The sequence below is a fragment of the Cibotium barometz genome, chromosome 4, assembly GCF_041138505.1.
Source record: "Cibotium barometz isolate CiBa-2024 chromosome 4, ASM4113850v1, whole genome shotgun sequence".
Taxonomy (NCBI): domain Eukaryota; kingdom Viridiplantae; phylum Streptophyta; class Polypodiopsida; order Cyatheales; family Cibotiaceae; genus Cibotium; species Cibotium barometz.
The window spans coordinates 45481435-45502045 of NC_141049.1; the positions used below are offsets into that span (position 1 = coordinate 45481435).

The 20611-nt window shown below is 39.8% G+C and overlaps 1 protein-coding gene across 3 annotated transcripts; it reads right to left on the reverse strand.

The window, feature by feature from the left end:
- Window positions 1-7318: 7318 nt before the first annotated feature.
- Window positions 7319-12844, reverse strand: LOC147639308 (uncharacterized). 3 transcript variants are annotated; one of them, XR_015264593.1, is made up of 7 exons: window positions 11964-12844; window positions 10998-11651; window positions 10673-10793; window positions 10433-10552; window positions 9995-10225; window positions 9002-9849; window positions 7319-8071 (listed from the first exon to the last, which is right to left on the reverse strand). XR_015264593.1 is itself a non-coding variant. In XM_086789861.1 (6 exons), exons 2-6 carry the CDS (start codon window positions 11498-11500, stop codon window positions 9100-9102), a joined length of 1725 nt encoding a protein of 574 aa, XP_086645987.1. In that variant the 5' UTR covers window positions 11501-11651; window positions 11964-12844; the 3' UTR covers window positions 8664-9099. The 3 variants fall into 3 exon arrangements, 1 of the variants encoding a protein (XP_086645987.1); XR_015264591.1 differs by lacking the exon at window positions 7319-8071 and adding an exon at window positions 8783-8904; XM_086789861.1 differs by lacking the exon at window positions 7319-8071 and having other exon boundaries at window positions 8664-9849.
- Window positions 12845-20611: the final 7767 nt, after the last annotated feature.

Consider the following 20611-nt stretch of genomic DNA (forward strand, 5'->3'; position numbering starts at 1 on the left):
CATCCTCCCACTTTCCACCCAACTCACGCATCAATTTGATAAAGCTTCGACCTGAGTTGTGGAATGATATTGCTACATGTTTGTCAGAGCAGGTATTGCTACAAAAGGGTCACCATCATTGTACTATACACCCTGAGACAAAGCATGTTATGCCAGTTCCTATCAACAAAGTAGGAAAATTTTGTGAGGACGATCAGGGAAATGCTACCCTCCCATTAGAAGTGCGAAAAATAGCTTCAACTGCAATACTTGTTGATAGTGGTGCAGGAGTGGGCATTGTGACAAGGTCCATTTGGGAGAAGTGGGGCAAACCAGCTATTAGGAGTACCAGGATGCGCTTGCAGCTAGCAGATGGAAGCTTAGAACATCCCCTTGGGCTGCTTGAGAACATATTGGTCACCACATGTGGGATTGAATATGAGCACACCTTTGCAGTAGTGGATTTTGGAAAACATCCAAACTATGAAGTGATATTGGGTAGACCATTCATGCGACAATTTCAAATGATTCAAGATTGGAGATATAATTATTTTTACCTCCGACATGATTCTGTCATCACAAGGGTCAACCTAAAGAATCACTCATATCGTGATGTAACAAGGTCTCCAATAGATGAGTTTGATTCTGCTTCATCTGAGGGCTCAAGAGTTACATTGTCAGATGGTCTAATGAGTCAAAGTCTTAACTAGCCAAACTGATCCGACAAGGAAGAGACTTGCACTTGGTCCCTAGAATCATCGCTTTTTCCCCCTTTAGTGAGGCACAGCTGCTGATTCCCTCCCATAGAACAAGGGTCTTCCTAGGACTTAATCTAACTCTCATCTAACTAACGTAACTTAATCGTAACTATTTGTATCGCAGGAATCCCCTGATCCAGCCTAACCCCTTAGTAGCCAACCGCCCAACCACTGTATTGGTGAGATTCTTTTATAAAAATTTAGTTATGTTTTGCCCGGGTACCGAGGAAAAGAATTCCCTGGCCCCCTAGCCGGCGCTTCAAGCAAAATTCAAGGTAGTCATACCACTTACACACCCAATATGAAATTGCCATTTTAATAGATTCAGCTGTCTTTAAAACAATCTTTCAATGAAATCATAGTATTGCTGATCATAATCCTCCAAAATATTGAGTCCATTATTTTACAAAATATATCATCCGGACTCTCCCTGTTGAAGACCAGCTGGTCAACCAACGATATCTAATATCAAAATTCAGTTCAAAAAAGTAATTGCTTTCAATTCATCTGTATCTTCCTCGACGTATGCATGGGTGTCCTAGCAACCGCGAGCCCATGCATCACTTGGTCAAAGCCCTCTAGGATCCTACTTAGGTGTCCTAGCACTTCACTCAGGGATCGCTTTGTCTGCGGTCCTCGCCCATCGTACCGGAAGCACACCATTTTAACCATACCAAGGTTGGTCAAGACCTCGGTAGGCTTTGCCGGAGCGACATCCCTCGATGACTCCCCGCCAACTGTTGCCAACAAGTCTCTCCTTAGTTAATCACATACCAAATGCTTCCTCTAGTATTCTAGCATAAAACAGTCCTTTAAAAGAAAACAGAGGTTCTATGCAAGTAGAATTCCCGGATAGGGTTTAATTCCACAAAACCCTATTCCCATAATCCAGATTCTCTTAATGAGAATCATTGATCTCTCATCAGGGTAATCTACCCATCATTGAGACTGAATTTCCAACTAGATTCTTGGTGAATTCGGTTAAGGAAAAATTACGCTAATTTAACGGTAGTCTAACATTTGTGTCAAGAATTGGAATTGGTCTCTCGAGGTTTTTTCTTGATTCAGATTCGAGAAATGGGCAAGTAGTTTACTGGCTGCCATTTATCCCACTAGATTAAGCTAATTCCATTATTCCTCTTTTCCCAAATTGATAGGATAATCTATTTCTCATTTAGAACCAATCAAAGTAGTTTTTAACTACTATAAAAGAAATAACCATTATTTTATTAACACAAAATCATAAAAATACCATTTTCTTAATCTCTAGCTTATCAAGCCTAGAGTTTGGTTTTGAAGTAAGAAATTATCAAAGAGAAGCATTCTTTTGCTGAAGAATTAGTCATAGAAATGACTATTCTTTTTGAGAGAGATATATACATAAGAAAGCATTCTAAATAAGCATAAAGATTAACTTTTTCTTGATTACACATTAAGATTCTTAGGGAAAGCTTGATTTGAATTAAAGCAACCATTTAGAAGACTTCTCAAGTTGAGAGGGGTTGAGAAGAGAAGTCATTTGAGAAAATGAACAAAAAACCATAAAATTCATTCTTACCTCAAGGATTAGCTTGTTTCTTTTTCTAGAAGTGAAGCCCCCAACCAATCAATTAGTTTAGCAAGTGGAGAAGAGAGCTCCAAGAGTTGTTGAAGAGAGAGAGAGAATCTCCAAGATCCCCAAAAGTAGAGGAAACATTAAGGGATAATAGAAAATATGATAATGTGATACTGGCATGGTATAGCTCACAAATGATAATACAAAAGAATGAGGGTCTATTTATAAGTGAGGGAGGCCACTAACTGAGTCCAACTGGGTTCTAGAATTTTCCAGCTTTAGTTTGACTCAATTTGGATAAGATTTGGACCAGTTTGGCTCCTTTTTTGATCCAGTTTGGTCCATGAGAGAGGAGAGAGAAAATATCCCATTTTTTGGATTAAAAAACTCAGGTAATCATGAGAAAAAAGGCACCTCCTTGAGGTGCCATTCTCTGCTTACTGAGGTGTCAAAAATGCATCATTTCTTCTAAATATCTCATTTTTAAACTAATATCTCTTAATTTTTAACTAATAAACCTTGTACTCAATCAACTCTTCATCTTATGTGAGCATTTACTCATTTTTGGGTATTTTCTTTTATTCTTTGGATTTATCTCATCCCAACACTTGGATTAATCCTATTGGCCCATAGGAACCTTAATTGGACCATAATCCAAAAATTTCTGAAAATCTAGACCCTTAGGCTAAGGTCCCTTATATGATTTTTAATTGATTCCTAATACACATTGGAGAATTTATTTTGAACTTCTATTTTAGGAAAATATATTTTAGATATTAGGAGAATTTTTATATCCATTTTATATGTCAATATTGAATTATCTCTCTAGAATTTTTTTTCTCTCTAGGCGAAAACAAGGAAAAATAATATTATCTTGCATTCTGAAATAGGGAATGATTACAAGGGATTGAGGTAAAAGCTTATTCATTATTCAGGCTGAGGAGGAATCTTACATCTATGCCTGGTGCCTTATATGGTGGCTATGCAAGGTGTTTGAATCCCTTGATGGTTATAACACAGTAACACAAGCAGCAACAAGAACAAGAAACACAGCTTTAGCCAAATGCTCAGTAGTCGGCAACAAAACGCAAACACCTTTTGTCTCACAACAACATCCGTCGCCCTCCCTGTCTCGTCGTCGTCACTCACGTCCGCCTGCAGCGCCGTCATCGTCCGTTCTCGAGACGGGACATCTCTACTGCACCTACCGTCTTGACAATATGCATAGCCACTTCTCTGTTGCTTAAAGAAGAAACAGTTTGGCATGCACCGCAGTAGCAATGCCTGCACAGGTGCAACAAAACGAAGATCAATGTTTTTAAAAAAACACTCAAATTGTTATTCCTAAGATTTTTAATAAAAAAAACCTTTCTTTATCCCAAGTTTTTAAAACCCTCTTTCCAAAGGTCTTTAAACCTTTCAAAGGTTTTCTTTACACCATTTCTACAAGCCATTTTCAAACGCTTTCTCTAAGTTTTTTCAACCCTGTTTTTTTCTCCAAGGCTCACAAAGCCAAATGATTAAAGAAGGTGATTTTGTAAATACTTGAACTTATAGGCTTCAAGCAAATCAATTTTTAAACTTGGATTATTTGTTACCTTGTAAATAGAGTTAGACACTACCTTTGTTTTTTGCAAGTGGTAAGACCTCTCCTGCCCCTATCAAACATGATGAAGGAGATGGAAGCCTCGATTGAGAAGTTTGATGGTGAGGGTTTCCATACTTGGAAAGTTCAAGTAAGATATATGCTAAAGGTCAAAGCAAAGGTGGATCTACATTTACATCGAAAACTCAAGCCTTTGTGATGAAACATGGTACGTCCAAATCCAACTTGAAATGTATCTTGGTTTCATGAAAGCGAAGGAGCAACAAGGGTGGTGCAGGAAGCCACTATGGAAGAGATGGTACCAAAGATGTTACTAAGGTGAGGGGAATTATGTAAATTCCTCAAATGTTCTAGATAAGCAACTCTTCTAGTTGAGGAGTGAAGCATGTTTGCTAGAATTGGGAGTGAACCACATTTCTCTATAACTCATCACTTTTGTAAAAGCCTAATTTATAAAGGCTACCTACCTTGTCATCTATCCTATGGTTGAGAGGGGGTCATTTTGTTCTTATATGTCCAATGCTCACCTTGCTCCATGTTTGGCATTGTCCCATGGTGGCATTGAGAGGGGGTGTTGAAATATATGATGTACAAGTGATAAAGGGTGAGAGAAAGAGGTCATGTAGGTGGGAACACAACCCAAATAACGTGGGCATGTGGGTGGAAAAGGGATCTAGGGTTGGCCCAACCCTAGCCCTTAGTGGACCCTACATAAAGGGCAAGAGGCCTCACTTTTTATAACACAAGTAACACAACACTTGAAGGTGAAGGTTAAGCCAACTTTGGAGTGACGGACTGAAATAGAAGGTAATATAGAAGCTTTCTATACATCTTGTGTTCTTGCCTCTCTCATATATGTTGCTCTATCTTGCCATCAACTATTGCTTCCGTTGTGCATACTCCCCACAATTTTGACATTCATCACTTGAAGATAGTGGTAATTAGCTAGACTCAAGTTAATTAGGTTGCAAGATAGATTAACTTGCACTCATAAGGAAACTTGAGGAATGTGCTTGATTCATTTGCTTAAGATGGGTCTCCTTATATAAGAGTTGAGCATAGTTTTTGGGCTCTTGCATGTGGGATAATTGTGGGCATTGCCATATGGCACCACAAACCCCCCCTTGGTGCCATATTGGGTACAATTTTGAGGATTTCATTCTTCCTCTCTCTCCCCTTGTGCTAGGCTATGTTGGTCCTATCAGCTACTTTTGGCTACAACTTTCAGCTTGAGTGCATCATATGGTCTCAGAGACTGATTACAACACTTTTTGCAGAGATAAGAGGGGTGAAGAATACAATGTTTCTTTATTTAGAAGATTCTTTCTTTAGGTATGTTGTCTTTATCTGCAACATCTTTATCCTCGATGTCGTTTGATGATTATTTTTTTATGGTAGCAATCTTCTTCTAGGTGACCAACCTTTTTGCGGGAATCACACATAAGCTTTGGTTTGTGTTTGTTGCAACATTTGTTCTTTGTGTGACTAAGTTTTCCACAATGATAGCATCTTGGATGTGAAGAGGTTGATTGATTATTCCTTTGAAATTTCCCACCTTTTGCATAGAGTGCTTGTACACTTGACTATGAGGTGAATGTTTCTTTGTCCTTGAATTTTGAAATTTCCCACCTTTTGCATAGAGTGCTTGTACACTTGACTATGAGGTGAATGTTTCTTTGTCCTTGAATTTTGATTCATGCTCATAGTACAGCAATAGACTCATCTTCTTTAATAACTTTCTTCAAGGCACTTAGTTGTTGCTTGATACCTTTGAACTTGCTAATGTGTTGTGCCATGCTCTTGGTGTCTTCTTCTCAAGCTTGCATAATTGCATGAGGAGGTCAATCTTGGAGCTCTTTGAGTCGGTGATGAAAATCTTGTTAAGCTCCTACCATGCCAATTTGGCATCCTTGATGCCGGCTGTGTGACTAATCACATCATCATTAAGGTTTTGAGCAATAAGGCCCAATGTTTTGTGACTTTCAAATGGCTCAACCTCCACTTGTTCATCCTTAGGTTAGGTTCCCAAGCCCCTTATGCATAAGCAAGTACATGGTCTTGCTTTGCCATGTAAAAAATCCAACACCATTGAACCTTAAGATAATTTCTACATTCTCCATGATGCAAAGGGGTCTTACCTTGAGCCTTGATTTTAGTGCTCAAGCAATGTCTATCCCTTTTACAACTTTCTTGCAATTTATTGAGATTATGTCTAATGAAATGGAAGACTAGATAGGCAATGCAAATGATGAGCTTCAAAAGAACTTGAAAATAATGATGAAAACCCAGAGATTAGAATTGGATTGAAGGTGGTGATTAAGCCGTTATGTTAGCTTAACCAAAGATGTAATTAGAAAGATGTTGTGCATCCAAAATATCTTTGTCTCCATGCTACCACCTCTTGATCATAAATGTTGCCTTCAAACTTTGCATTGTTGTTGTGCTTAGCATGTAGATAGACGTGATCTCCTTGCCATCTAAAGAGGCATGACCCTTATAGAAGAACATCCATGGTTGAAAGAATATGTGTCATTTTGAGAGTGTTCTGGCTTTGAAGTGGAGTAAACTCTAAGCTTTCACATTCTTTATTCAATATCTTGTGACATGTGAGGTATATGTATACCTTCATGGTTCTGGCGGTGGTGCTTGAGTCCTCGGAAAAAGGGGCTCCCCACTCATGGGATGGGTCTTCCATTTTCACATATTTTCCTTTAGCATTTGGTCCCTTTTCTCTAGATATAAACATGGTATGTGTCCAAGTCATGTACCTAGCCTAAGATGCAATCACAAGAGTTTAGTTGTTGCACAAAAAGTTCATCACCACAAAAGAGTCGTGGAAGGCCAAAAATTTTGATTTTACGAAGTTCCCATGGATTTTTGCAGTGGCCTCATTAGTATCTAGCTTCATAATTAGACAGGTGTCATGGTTGTCCCCATTTTTTTGCTGGTGATGATACTGATGCCAGCATTGTTGGGTATTTTAGAATCTAAAAAAACATTTGAAAGCTTCTTAATAGAACCCTCCTTTGATACAAAGCACTTAAGAAATAGTAACCCTTTGGTGGGGCATTTGGAATTGGTTATCACTTGATGTCACCTCCCAAAGTCTTGTGGTAGGATTACCAATCTTTTTGACTAGACATCTCAATGCTCTAAGTTCCATCATGATTTGCTTGCTTTGGTATTTACTTCTACAATGGTCCCAAACAGCTCCACTTTAACCATTACTACATGCTTTTTGAGAGTACAAGTTTTCAGGAATTTCTCCAGCATTCCTTCCTTCTTTGTTGCTATAAAAAGGTTGCCCCTCCTCTTTAAGGGGTTGTCAAGGTCTGTCCCCCTTTTTTTGGAAGTGAAAGTTGAGTCTCCACCTTGCCCTTAAAAGTAATAAATGAACTCCTCCCAAGAGTTAACAGGTGAGAAAAGGATTCCAAATGTAAATATTCACAAATGTGACAAGACTATCATGAAGACCATAATGTAGAGCCATGCCAAAGTTCCAATGTCATTTTGACCCCCCCATTGTTGCTAATTGGTGACAAAGATTCTTGACTCTTGTAATTAACTATTGCATTGCTCCTCCCTCAGAGACTTTAAAGGGCACATATAGGGAATGTGTGCTAAGTATGGGCTGCATGTATATGTTCTCAGGTCTAAGTTGGATGTGGCTTACCACCCAAGATTGGATCTGCCTTGATTCAGTCAATGATGTCATCAACCCATGGTATGGTAATAGACAACATTAGACAAAAGCTATATGCAAGGCTTGAGCGTCACAACTTGAGGACAACTCCTTCAACTAATCGATTTGAAAATATTGGTCCTTAACACTAACATGCAGTCATTTACCATATGGCTACCCATGGCCATCATCCCAAGGACCTATTACATTTGGGTAACAAATTTACCCAAGGTCATGTGAAGTTAATCATCATGCATGCCAAGAGATCGACATAGGCTTGATTGGTGGCTGCACATAATATGATATTCTGGTAATCTTCAAATGGTGGCAGTTCTGTAATGCTCCAGTTGACCCTTAATCCCTTGCAAGAGTTCAAGAGCACACTTTTACAACCAGATGCATGCATACATGCATGCATGCATGTATCTATGTATGTGCATCATATGAACATGTCTTTGAGATTTGGCTCCAACCAAGCATTTGACACACCACTACATGAAGGCATAAAACATGAGGTCAAAATTCCAATTGAGATGGAAAGCTTTTACAAGACCACAACTTCAAAAAGCTTTTGCACACAATGAAGATTTTGCAATTTAACTGTGCTTTGTGGCAAAAGGGGAAAAAAGCCCTGTGGTTTTCATATGTTTTCATTACTAGAGCTAAATCTATGGAAAGTTCAGAACTTGACGAAAAGGAAGAGCAATTTTAACTTCATGAGAAATCTACCCACAAAGCTCCATGGATACCGTAGACTACATGCTAAGACATCCCCATTCATGGCATCAGCGCCCAAGAGCAGATGCAGGTGTACATAACACAGGCAGATCATATGTAGTCACAAAATCATCAAGGTTCAATCACTTCTCCAGTGGTGACATGATGAAGGATAGCACTGAAGAGCACAGCCATGATGAAGGCTAGCACTGAAGAGCAGACTCAACCATGATGAAGGCTAGCACTTAAGAGCACAGCCAGTCACACAAAGTCATCATTTCAGCTCTCTCTCTCTCTCACTCTCTCTCTCTCTCTCTCACACACACACACAGACACACACACACACAGGCACACACAGGTAGCTGGTTAACAAAAGCACCAGGCCGCAACCTTCTTTATTAGAAACTACTGAGCATTTCCAAGCATCACCCACAAATTTTCCAAATATCAAGCCCTGCACTCTATCTAGGCCCTGACAACAGACCTTACTATCAACTGAAACATTGTGATATCCTGTAACATTTTGCCAGTCAGCATGTCCGTTTTACTCCCCGAGCATAACAAGTCAAGCCAAAGGGGTATCAGGGGAGCATCTCGACCGCAAACACTATACAAATATACATTGTTAGGGGTTACTAGAAATCTGGCATATGTCATATACTATATGTGAATCCTGTGGTGATATGTAACCAGTGAAAGCATACCTTTGTGCTTGTAACCCTAACACTTCTTTAACAATCTGTACTGATAGGCTGACCCTGTCAAAACACTGAGTGCAAGTAAAACCCTCTGCATATGCTGTTTACCACGCTTCAACTCTTTCATTCTGTTGATCAATCTTGCCTGCTACCCGCCCACTTTTGGCTTTTCCTTTTGCGGGTAGTGACTCCAACACACCACACTGGACAAAACCTTTGGTATCAGGGTCAAAACCTTTGGTTTCAGTGCTCTTTTTGTCGATTTTAGATTTCTGCTTCCCATCCATGCTGAATGGGACATACTGTGCCTTGTTCAAATATGGGGACACATCAGCACTGTCATCAACCTTGCTGATACATGCTCTGAAGACATTGGTGGTTGTACCACTGTGTACACTCTTTCGGTGGGAAGAGAACTGCAGGCCCAAGCTATCATCATCTGTATTATCCAATGTGCTTGATCCATTTGAGAATGGCCCTTGGCTGTCAAAAGAGATTTCATCTTCATCTGTTCTCTCTCTGGTACTGGCGCATCCTGGAAACATATCTTCCGAACCAAGAGCAGACTCGTACTCTTCACATGCCTCACTCTCTGTGAATGCTTTCAAAAGGCATCCCTCCTTTTCAATATCATACTTATTCTGTGTTCCTCCACTCGAAGCACCAATAGTTACACCCGGCTGTAGGTCTGCATTATCGTATCCCCCGTGCCCGTCCTTTGGCTCGTTGCAAGAAGAAGCAGGCCTTGGATTCAGCACAGCTTCCTCTCGGTCTTTGATGGTCTTAAGGATAAGAGTCTTCAGTAGATTCATGACTTGCACCGCATGCATCAGTGCTGTCAAAGGGTCGGACATCTAGCCACAAAAACAAACAAAATCAGCTTTATCTTGGATGTGTTAGAACAACCAGAAAAGTAGCAAATGGGGATTGTTAGGAAGAGGAAAGGGGAAGGGGGGTGGGGGTGGGGGGGTTAGCTGAAAAACATGGAAGAACTAGGACCTGAGTCATGTTAGGAGCAAACACCATAGCAATGTTGCGTGCATTCATCTTGTTAAAGCCTTCCTCCTGCACGACGTCTGCCATCAAATTGATGGCCCAATCCAACAGAGCTGCTTGGGTTGGGGGCAGCATTCCGACCAGTGCAAGGCACTGATCCTGTGTGTGGCACTGCATGACTTGCTCAGGTGTGAGGCTATCCAACACACCTTTAGGCAGCTCCCGAAACCACGCCTGCTTGAGGGCATGTAAAAAAAGATTAAAAAAAGAGTAGTGGACAGCGTCTCCAAAAATGCTATTTTACGCATTGAAACAAGCTCTCTTTGATGAGAAGGGCAGCATGTCTAGGGCATGTAAACCAAAGAAAACACATAAAAACATATGCCTAGGGCATGTAATGATGCATAAACGACGGTGTGATGTCCAGGCAGTGCAAAGAACCTTGATGAGGCCTGCCAAGCAATGGACATCAATGTCGTATGGCACAATCCCCTTGTTTAACTGGTCTCTTAGATGCTCCTCTTGACTGTTCTCTGCATTAATCCTGAAAATGCCTTCAGCCTGTGCAAATGCAAAGCAACCAGGTTTGGTAGGTTAGGGCTGTCCCACACATGTCCCCACCTGTCAAGGCTTCATCTAATTTTGTTACCAGTTGTTATGACCACTCCTTTCATAATTTACCTGCAGACCATCTTGATCGTATAGCCTCTCTTGTAGCAGAAGCAAAATAGTTGGCACACTGTTGCCTCTCTTATCGTATGAGCACTGCATAGACTCAGCGGACACCCCGAAAACACTGGCACTGCAGAACAGCAAGTGCATTGCAGAATCAGCAAGAACAAAAAATAAGGCCAAAACAGTTGGCAGGTAGCAATGGAGCCAAACAATTAAGCTAGAACATAGCCATGGACAGACTCAAGGCATTTGAGCCGACCCATTTCATCACTATAAACAAGTGGGCATAAATGTTACCATATTTCAGCACTGTCAACATCATGATGGGTACCTGGCACTAGGGACCCTTCGAGGGACCTCAAGCTCAAACTCCACAGGCAGCCCTAAGAATCCATTGAAGCGATCAAAGGTGACATGAGCGATGTGGCGGACATTGGTGGGCCATCCGATGTCCATCTTTGCAATGTCATTGACACCGGCTTTGCATGTGAGGCCTGTTCTCTTGAAGGCTGCCAGGAGGAGGGCAACTACAGGCAGCTCAACTGGCTCACTCTCACTGAGGGCTGAACTAGGCTTCCTTAATCTTCTTGCCGGTGCCCTTCTTCTACTTGTGGGTCTGTAAAGAACCTCTTGAGTATCAGAAGACAGGCTCATTGGCGACACCAGAGGTGAAGAGTCAATGGTGAAAGGGGACAAAGGGCTCTCAAACAGCTCTTCTAAGGAGTCTATGTTTACTGATATGCTCTGCCTTGGTGAGAAATCCATCCCTTGGGCATCACCACCCCCATCATCATGATGGCTCCTGTAGTTTCTGGGAGAGAAAACCTCTGTCATTCTATCTCTGCGCACCCACAAATAGCAGCAGTTTTCTTTATCTTTCGGTTCCGAATTCCTTGATTTTTCTTCTTGTGAGGGCTCTGATGCTATTTCAACAACACAGAGCAATGTTCTTCTTGAATTCCTGCTTTCCAAAGGCTCAGCCCACCTGCACCACAGTAAATTTCGTCACCCCTATTAAAAAAAACTTCGCATTTATGCTGTTTATAGACTGAATCACATTATCAGAAACCCACAAATAAGAACACAAATGTTCTAAAACTAATTTTACTCCTACAGTTCCAAAAAAATTGTTTAAATATCAAATTTTACTCCTACATTTTCCCAAAAAAGAAAGAGAGATTGATCTGCGATCCAGTTTCCTAGCATACTGCATTGTTTATTTTCTGCTAACCTCTCTGCAACTCTTCTACAAACATTCCCGATAAAGAGCAATTCGAATTTGGGGATGGGAACTTACAGTGTTAACTGCTTTGAAAAGAAGTGGGTTTTTTCTTCTTCTTTTTTCAAAAAAATATCCTTTTGTAACGATGAGATGAGTGAACTGGAAGGCCAAAAAGCGGGCGTTGTAGAAGCGCCCAGAGAGGCTAGAATGGAAGTAGAACAAAGGGGGGCTTGAGCAAAGAGGAGAATGGCGAATATGGACAAAGCTTAGAGGTTCGAAATTCAGAACAAATCGCTGAGAAGGAAGGGGCAAGAGGACCCATTACAGCTTATAGCTTGAAGTGAAAGAGAGGCAAGCAAGCTAGCTACGCATATTAACCCACATGAGTTGGAACGGCAACAGCCCAACAGAGGGAGGGCCCATCTTTCTTCTTCTTCTTCTATCTGTCTGTCTATATATTCTTTGTGTGCATGTGAGGATGGGGGCAGACAACAAGGGGTGAATTTGGCCTAAAGATGAGAGTAGAATGAGTGGGCAACCTCATGATATAGAGATGGCCCCATAGACAAAAGTACCCTATGGCTGTATAGCTCTGCAGCCTTGCCGAGCCAGACAAAGAAAAGCTCACATAAAGTTTCAGAAGAGCACACACAAACACACACGCACAGTGGAGGGCAGCTGCATACATGCAGAGAAAGAGAGAGAAAACAAGAGAGCTAGGAAACAGAATGCCCAACAAGAAACAATCACGGGAATAGAGAGAGAGAGAGAGAGAGAGAGAGAGAGACACACACACACAGAGAGCGCAGTAAAATTATAATTGTACTTGGCCACCTAATGGTGCAAGCAATGTGGAGAAAGTGCGGCTGGCTGCCCCCTCTGATTATGATCCTTGAGTATTATATGTACATAAAATAACTAACTCCAATAACTAGGCAACAACACTAATACTAGGTAGAGAGAAATGATTGGAGACGTAGTAGTATAGGTACTCTATTGTATTGAAGAGGAAAGCAAGGCTTGAACAGTTTGGGGGCGCGCAGAGAGAGAGAAAGAGAGAGAGAGTGTGTGTGTGTGTGTGTGTATGCGTGTGTACCCTGGTGGTGGTGGTTGCTGATCATCATGATAAATTGATGATGAGAGTCTGTTTTGAGTGTGCTAAGCTCTTAAACGACAGCTAGTTAAGATGGAAAGTGGGGCATCTCCCTCCTAAAGTAAACCCAAATCGGCCCACAATCCCCCCTTTAGTAAGCCAGTTCACAAGGCAATTAATGAACTCATCCCTCCTCCAAGGCTTTAAAAAAGGTCCTAGTTCCTAGTCCCACTCCCTAGAGGAAGCTTAAAGTTCAAACATACATTATACATAAATTATATTTTACCCAAACAAAAATAGAGAATGTTTACTAATGAAGTGATCTTGATTCCATCCCAATTATTCTAGTCCTTACTAAGAGGGCCTAGAATGGATCTTATAACCTAATTACACCAAATGAGAAATTGCAAAGATAACAACTTGTACCTTTTCAAATCTTCTTGAAGCTAACATATTGTCCCCCTTCAACACGGGTTACACAATAAGACATGCATGTGAGCAAGGACCAATCCTGGCCGCTTGTTAGCCATGGATAGGTAATCTTGCCCGTTCAATTCTCCACCCTTCGAATGGGTAGTGACATATTTACTTGAGGTTCCCTCACTCTTGCATTTGAGTTTGATGACAATTCCATTACACATCCTGATAAATTTTTTGTGGTCCTTGATGAGAAAACATCATTGAGACTCGAGTATACCTTGATCTTGAGTTCACAAACAAATTGAATTGATGTTTGGGATATGAAACATACCAATTTCCTTCAATGGCTCCATCATCCATGAAAGCTATAGTTGTAGCCCCGCAATGAAGTTACTTTAAAACCAAAAAATCACCCAACTAAAGAGATCAATAACATCAAATTTTCAATATCAATTGTTTGAACCTCGAGAATGAGTAGGTGAAGAAAAAGGAGTTCTACTGACAATACCGTGTTAACCACTTCTTTGGTTAACACGGAGAACCTCGATCAACTCAAGTCTACAAGCCAAGCATGCATCAACAATGTCTAGCCTAATTCCACACAAGACTTCTTTGTAATGTTGCCAATGCATTGTAAGAGCACATCTATGCTTTGTTGTATGCATCCTTGAGATGGCCACATATCTTAGATGTTAAGCTTGTAACATAAGGAGTCCAAATTATAAGGCCAACCATATGTCTAAGTCCTAGAAGTGCACCCTCTAGTAACTTACTCTTAGGTGCCCCAGTGTGAAAGGGCTTATAAAGTATATTAGCCAATTTTCTTCATGCATTCTCTATCATGCAAACTTGAGCCTATTCTCTTCTCTCTTGTGCCCTTGTGGTTGCAACTTTCAAGCTCTTCCTCTAGTGTGGTATTGTATGTCTGTTGAAAGAGGGCATGTCTTGTTAGCTTGTGTGAGTGTTCTCTTCTTCTCTACTCTCTTCTTATTTATGTCTCTCATGAGCAAGCAAGCAAGGTAATGCAAGTAGGAGGAAACCACACAGCTTCTCTAAGAGTGCCATTTGAGTCGAGTAGCTTCTACCACTAGGAGATTGAACATTCCGACTAAGAGGTAAGCGACCCTTGCATTAACAAGGCTAAACATACCCCCCTCTCATACCACCACGCAACTTAGAGCAAACCCATACATGTATCCAAGCTGGAGTGAAGTGATTGAAAAAAAATCTAACCATGAAACTGATCAGATGTCCTTAAAAAGAGCATCTATGTAATTGCTTGCCTGTATATATTGAGGGGGTTAGCATATACCATCCCTTGGTAAACAAGAGCAATTCCTTCAACACTAGTATTCTATCACAATTTACTTCCCATATCTCCCTCATATTTGAAGATTAACATGAGTCTACTCCTCCTCCTTGGGAATTAAATGAAAGGTAGAGGTTAAAAAGCATGCATTAGTGTTATGGGTCAAGTCTTGTATAATCTCTCAAAGGTTGCAAGAAAAGCATGCATCCTTTGGACTAAAGCATTAATGATTTGGACAATTGGAATTGGCAGCATGAAAGGAAACATTTCCAAATTCTTGATACAAGTGCATAAAATTTGGCCACTTTCGTCAGGATTGTCCACAGGGACACCTCCTAGCAAGTCTATATAGATGGCGATAGTAAAGGACGCTAAAAAATTGGCCAAAATCATGAGCCCTAGAGTGGAGGCTTCTAATTATGCTTCCCCATTTTGGGGATGCAAGTTCAATGCCTACAAGACATGGAGAGAAACCATGAGAAAGAGAGACTGACCTCAAACTTAGGGGAAAATAGAGGTACACATTCCTATTAAGGTAATTCTCTTAAAACATGCAGAGAAACCATGAGAGACCAACCTTAAACTTAAGGGAAAATAGAGGCACATATTCCTATTAAGGTAATTCTCTTAAGACATGTAGAGAAAGTATGGGAAAGAGAGATCGACCTCAAACTTAGGGGAAAATATAGGTACGTATTCCTCTTAAGGTAATTATTTTATCCTATGCACACAACTACCCCACACACCCCCCCTTCTAATCTAAGGATCCTAGCATTAAAGCTTTGGTCCCTAATCATGGTTCTATTGGAAAAGAGGTGCACACTAAAAGAGCAAAGTATGGCAAACAAATTTGCCATACTTGAGCACAAAGATGATGAATTTATGGAGGGGAAATACCATGAATTTATTGAGATGAAATGGATGCCTAGGAATGTATGCTTTACCCTCAGAGTTGGAATGTGAGAGAGGGAAGTGCTTCCCACGAAAAATAAATGTATGCAGCATGACATTGACTTGGAATGTGATGGGGAAGTGCTCCCCTAGGAAAAATAAATGGAAACCTAGGAGTGTATGCTTTGTCCTCAGTTTATAATCTCACTTGGAATGTGGTGGAAGTGCTCCCCTAGGAATAAAAATGTATGCCTGATATTGTGGAGGATGTTAAATCTTAACTGTCTATTTTGCAAGAACCTCACAGGAAATATATATTCCCCCTAGGAAAAAGAAATGGATGCATAGGAATGTATCCTTTGTCCTCACTTGGAATGTGAGGGGGAATTGCTCCCCTAGGGAAAAAAAGTCACGCATGACATTGTGGAGGATGTTTAATCTTTATTTTCTATGTTTGCAGGAACCCCACGGGAACTCAAGGTTAGGAAAGAGATATTTCCTCCCCTACAAGACAAGGTTGGAAGTTTTGGATTTTGTAATGCCCCCAATTGGGGAGGTGGGGAATTGGAAGTTTTGGATTTTGTAATGCCCCCAATTGGGGAGGTGGGGAATCTCACCATTTTTGTGACACTTGGGAGGTCTCTCAACAAGTGGTATGTGCTAAAGAATGAGAGTAGATGAAAAATGAGGGTTTTGAACTTATGGCATGCACCTAATGACACTAAAGCTCTCGCGAAGATAATTCTTATTGGTGACTAACATGGTGGAACATAAAGAAGAGATATCTCACTCACTATAGACATGATAAAGGGTTAAAAGAAATAGATGTATGGAATGTTGCATTGACGCATGGCTACAAAGTAGTAGATTGAAAGGATTTATGTAATAAAGATGATACTTGGACTAATTGCCAAAATGGAGAGGATGGGAGAGCTATGAGATTTCATAGATGTTATTTGACCAATAGTGCTTGGTGGATGAGACCAACGGCTACAAAATCCTTGATGAAATGCGTTGCCTATGACTATATCTCGATGATGATCTCAGTAAGTTAGCAACAACCTACAAGTGAAAATATAGGGAAATCACCCTTTAAGTTGAACATGGACATCCTAGGAAATCTCGATCACACGATGGATCGAAGAGAGCTTGAAATGGTAGCTATAGGATGGGAGGCAATACTCTCGAGATTTGGGATATATGCACTGCTTTCTCGACCAGCTTTAGTATGGTCTCACGATATTGAGCATACAAGACAAGCCTCACTTACCATGACCTCTTCTCCTAAGAACTCAACAACCAAACTCATATTGTTTGATATTTAAAGAATTCTTACAAGAAGATGAAAGGTGGAAAATGAAATAAGATCGAATTCAATCTAGAATCAAGTAGCTTCATGAAGGTGATTTCCCCTCAAAGTTATTCTTTAAGGCAGTTAAGGAGAAGAGAGTAGAGAATGCATTGCCAAGGTGAAAACCAAGGAGGACACCATAATTATGCGCAAGGAAGAATTTGGAAAGCTATTCACAAAGCACCTCACATCCATAAGTGGATCCTCACCGTCATATGATTCACAATTATGATGATTGGTAAGAGTTGTTTCTAAGTCGTGTTAAAAAGAACCTAGTCTATTTAGTTGGTAGGTCATTCAAAAAAAGATGAATTAAATTTTTTGCAAGCAAGATGAGAAAAGAGAAGTCACCTGACCCTAATTATTTTCTAGTTAAATTTTGCTGCACTTTTGAGGCTTAATCAAGAAGGATCTATGTAGTACGATCAACTTTGCTTGGAAAAAGGAGGGATTGTCTAAAGAGGGCATTCTATGATCAACTTTGCTTGGAAAAATGGAGGATTATTGAAAGAGGGATATCATTCTAGGATTATCTAAAGAGGGAGGACATTCTAGGATGGATTAAGGTGATTATTTAAAGAGGGAGGTCGTTCTAGGATTATTTAAAGAGGGAGGTCATTCTAGGATTGATCAAGCTGACTTGCAAGATAAATAGATTGGAGCTAGGGGATTGCAACTTTTAACTATGGTTAATACTTTCTAGAAGATCATGGCTAAGGCTTTGGATCTTGTCTCAAAATATGTCCATGGGGCTGTAACATTCATGTTGCAACCTTGAATATTTTGTGGTATCGACTATGCATTGTCTAAAAATGCCCCATATATCCTTTTAAATTTTGATCTAGATATAGTCTATGATAGGGTCAACTGCGATTGGGGTTTTATGCTCGTAGATGGGATTTAGTGACCCTTTTTGCAACATGGCTTGTATACTAATGAAAAATGCACACTCTATGGTGTGTGTGCATGGATATCTAGTAAGGAGCTTTCAACTAGTCAAATCTATGTGGCAAGGTTGTTTGTTTGCCCTCCTACTTTTTTAGAGTTTTGTTATAGCTTGTATTACCTAATGTAAGATACTTCAAAGAAGGAGGGTATGTTTGTACTCAATTTTGTGCATGAACATTTGGTTGTCACATACTTAGGATAAGAAAGGCAAACTTTTGGCACTCAATGTAAAAAAATCCCAAAATCTCCACAAGAAGGCATAAGAAGATGGTAAGACATCTATGATGAACATCATAAGTAGATGAACTATGGAGATATCTTCAATAGATTTAACCTTGGCATGGAAAAGTATGATTTCTTTAGAGGGACAACCAACTAAATCTAGAGAATTGGCCCTCATTGTTGTAGTTTTCTAATAGCAAAAAGTTACATAAGCGGACTAATGCCCAAGGTAAACCACTAATAAAATTGAAAATCAGTGAGAAGAAGAGAGATAACACATTCATATCATGCATGGAGAAGATGTACCATGGTAGTTAAAGGCACTCCCTTGGTGCCATCATCCAGCTTGCTAAGGTGGAGGTTACTACACTATAAACTTCCTATAAGAGACCACAAAGGAAATGGGTAAACAATAATCAGGTATGCCTTTTCTGCAAGAAATACTGAAAGTATGTTTTTTTTTGCCTTTTTTTGATTTGTTAGGTGATTAGTTCTCTATGGAGAGGAGCCAAAAACTAGCTTAGCATTGTTGGGATCCAAGAAGTCTCGAACTAGAAACAAGCACCATTGGGTAATATCGAGAAACTATGTGGAAATGGAATAGAGCATTGGCAACATGTGGGAAGCTCACTGTAGCTTTGTGTTTTGCCAAGCAATGAAGAGCACATTGTGAGAAGTTGATCCAATTAGAGAACATGCAACATAATAGGAGGCCTGATGGTGTAGAGATGGCTTGAATAGATTTGACACAATACCAAATAGACTACATGTGCTTGATTGGCCATTATCCCCATAACGCTTGCACATGGGTAGATTACTTTTAGGGGTACCCTATTTTAAAGTAGTGGGGCTTAAATGGGAAACCATATGGTTCTAGATGGGCACGAAGTTTATAGCAAGATCATAGATATGTGACTACAATTATTTTTCATAGATGTAGAGCGATTATATGGATCTACTTTACACCCACCACATAGTGACTATGGAAGATCGCCTCTTAGATCAAACAAATCACATAGGCTATTTGCATAGTCACACTCTAGTCCACTATCCTAGTTATTTTCCTTACTGTCTATTGCACCCTACTTTCCATCTTAGTAGTTCTATATAAACCATTGAAGCTCCCTTTGTTGCAAGAACATATGAGTGTGGGGGTTAGCTATATATTACATTTATAGTAGTAATACATTATTTTTCTCTATCTTTCCTATTGTAGTTCAAATTTTGTGCTGTCAAAGGTCTAAAATTTTGTGAGTATTATAAAAGCATACACTGCATGCTCCAGTACTTATGCTACACCTAGCCTTTGGGTTAGTTTTTTTTTTAGTAACGAATAATACAAAATTTTGGTTCATTAACCTTAGAACTTAATTATGATTTTCATACTTCTTGTTCAAATACAAACTTAAGGCTTGAGAAATATCAAGTGCTCCTTTATCGTATAAAAAATAGCTATATTTAAATCTTGGTATGAAATCTAGACCCATAAACAAGTATGTGTATGTCATGTTATAAATACAAGAAGTGCATTGATACCTTTGTGATTATTGAACTACTACAAAGTAGTGCTAACACATGGTTTTCACCCCAATTTAAATTTTGATACATCGATTAAGGTTTACAATCTTAGAATTATAAATGGGGTAGTCGTTCTATTGATTTAGGTGAGCATAGATAGGGGCAACTATACTCACTATTGATTTAGGTGAGTAACTACTATGCAAAGACTTATAATCTAAAATTCATCAATTCCTTTTGAGTGTGACTGGCCTTGTATACCCTTGAACCCTCTTGCTTTTACCATATGACACTTTGTTCTTTTGTCATCTTTTCTTTTGTGGATTATATATTAGTTTTTTAGGTGTCAAGGTTTAAATTCACACACCCTATTGGGTAGCATGGTGTGATAGTCACTTGGGCAAGGGCCCTACAACATCTTTTAATGTTGATTGTGAAACCACCATGGTGAAACTAATACACCATCATACACCTTCCTTCATGTTTCAAAGGTCATTATGAAATCTTGATGAGATTAATGTTATTAATTCTTCATATATGCAAATATCTCTAGCAAAGAGACACCACGATTTCTTAATTAATAGTATTACTAGCATGGTCTATTTCAACACGGATAAGGAAATCAAAACAATACTAAAATGACTCTTATGAAAGGTTTATTTGCATATGTTATCCTTGTAAACAAAGTCCATGTTGAAGTAAGGGTCCCTGCTCCTCTCTCTCTCTCTCTCTCTCTCTCTCTCTCTCTCTCTCTCTCTCTCTCTCTCTCTCTCTCTCTCTCTCTCTCTCTCTCTCTCTCTCTCTCTCTCTCACACACACACACACACACACACACACACACACACAAATTTTTCCCTAATTCAAGCATTTGTCTATAGCATTCAAGGTTTATTTGCATATGTTATCCTTGTAAACAAAGTCCATGCTGAAGTAAGGGTCCCTACTCCTCTCTCTCTCTCTCTCTCTCTCTC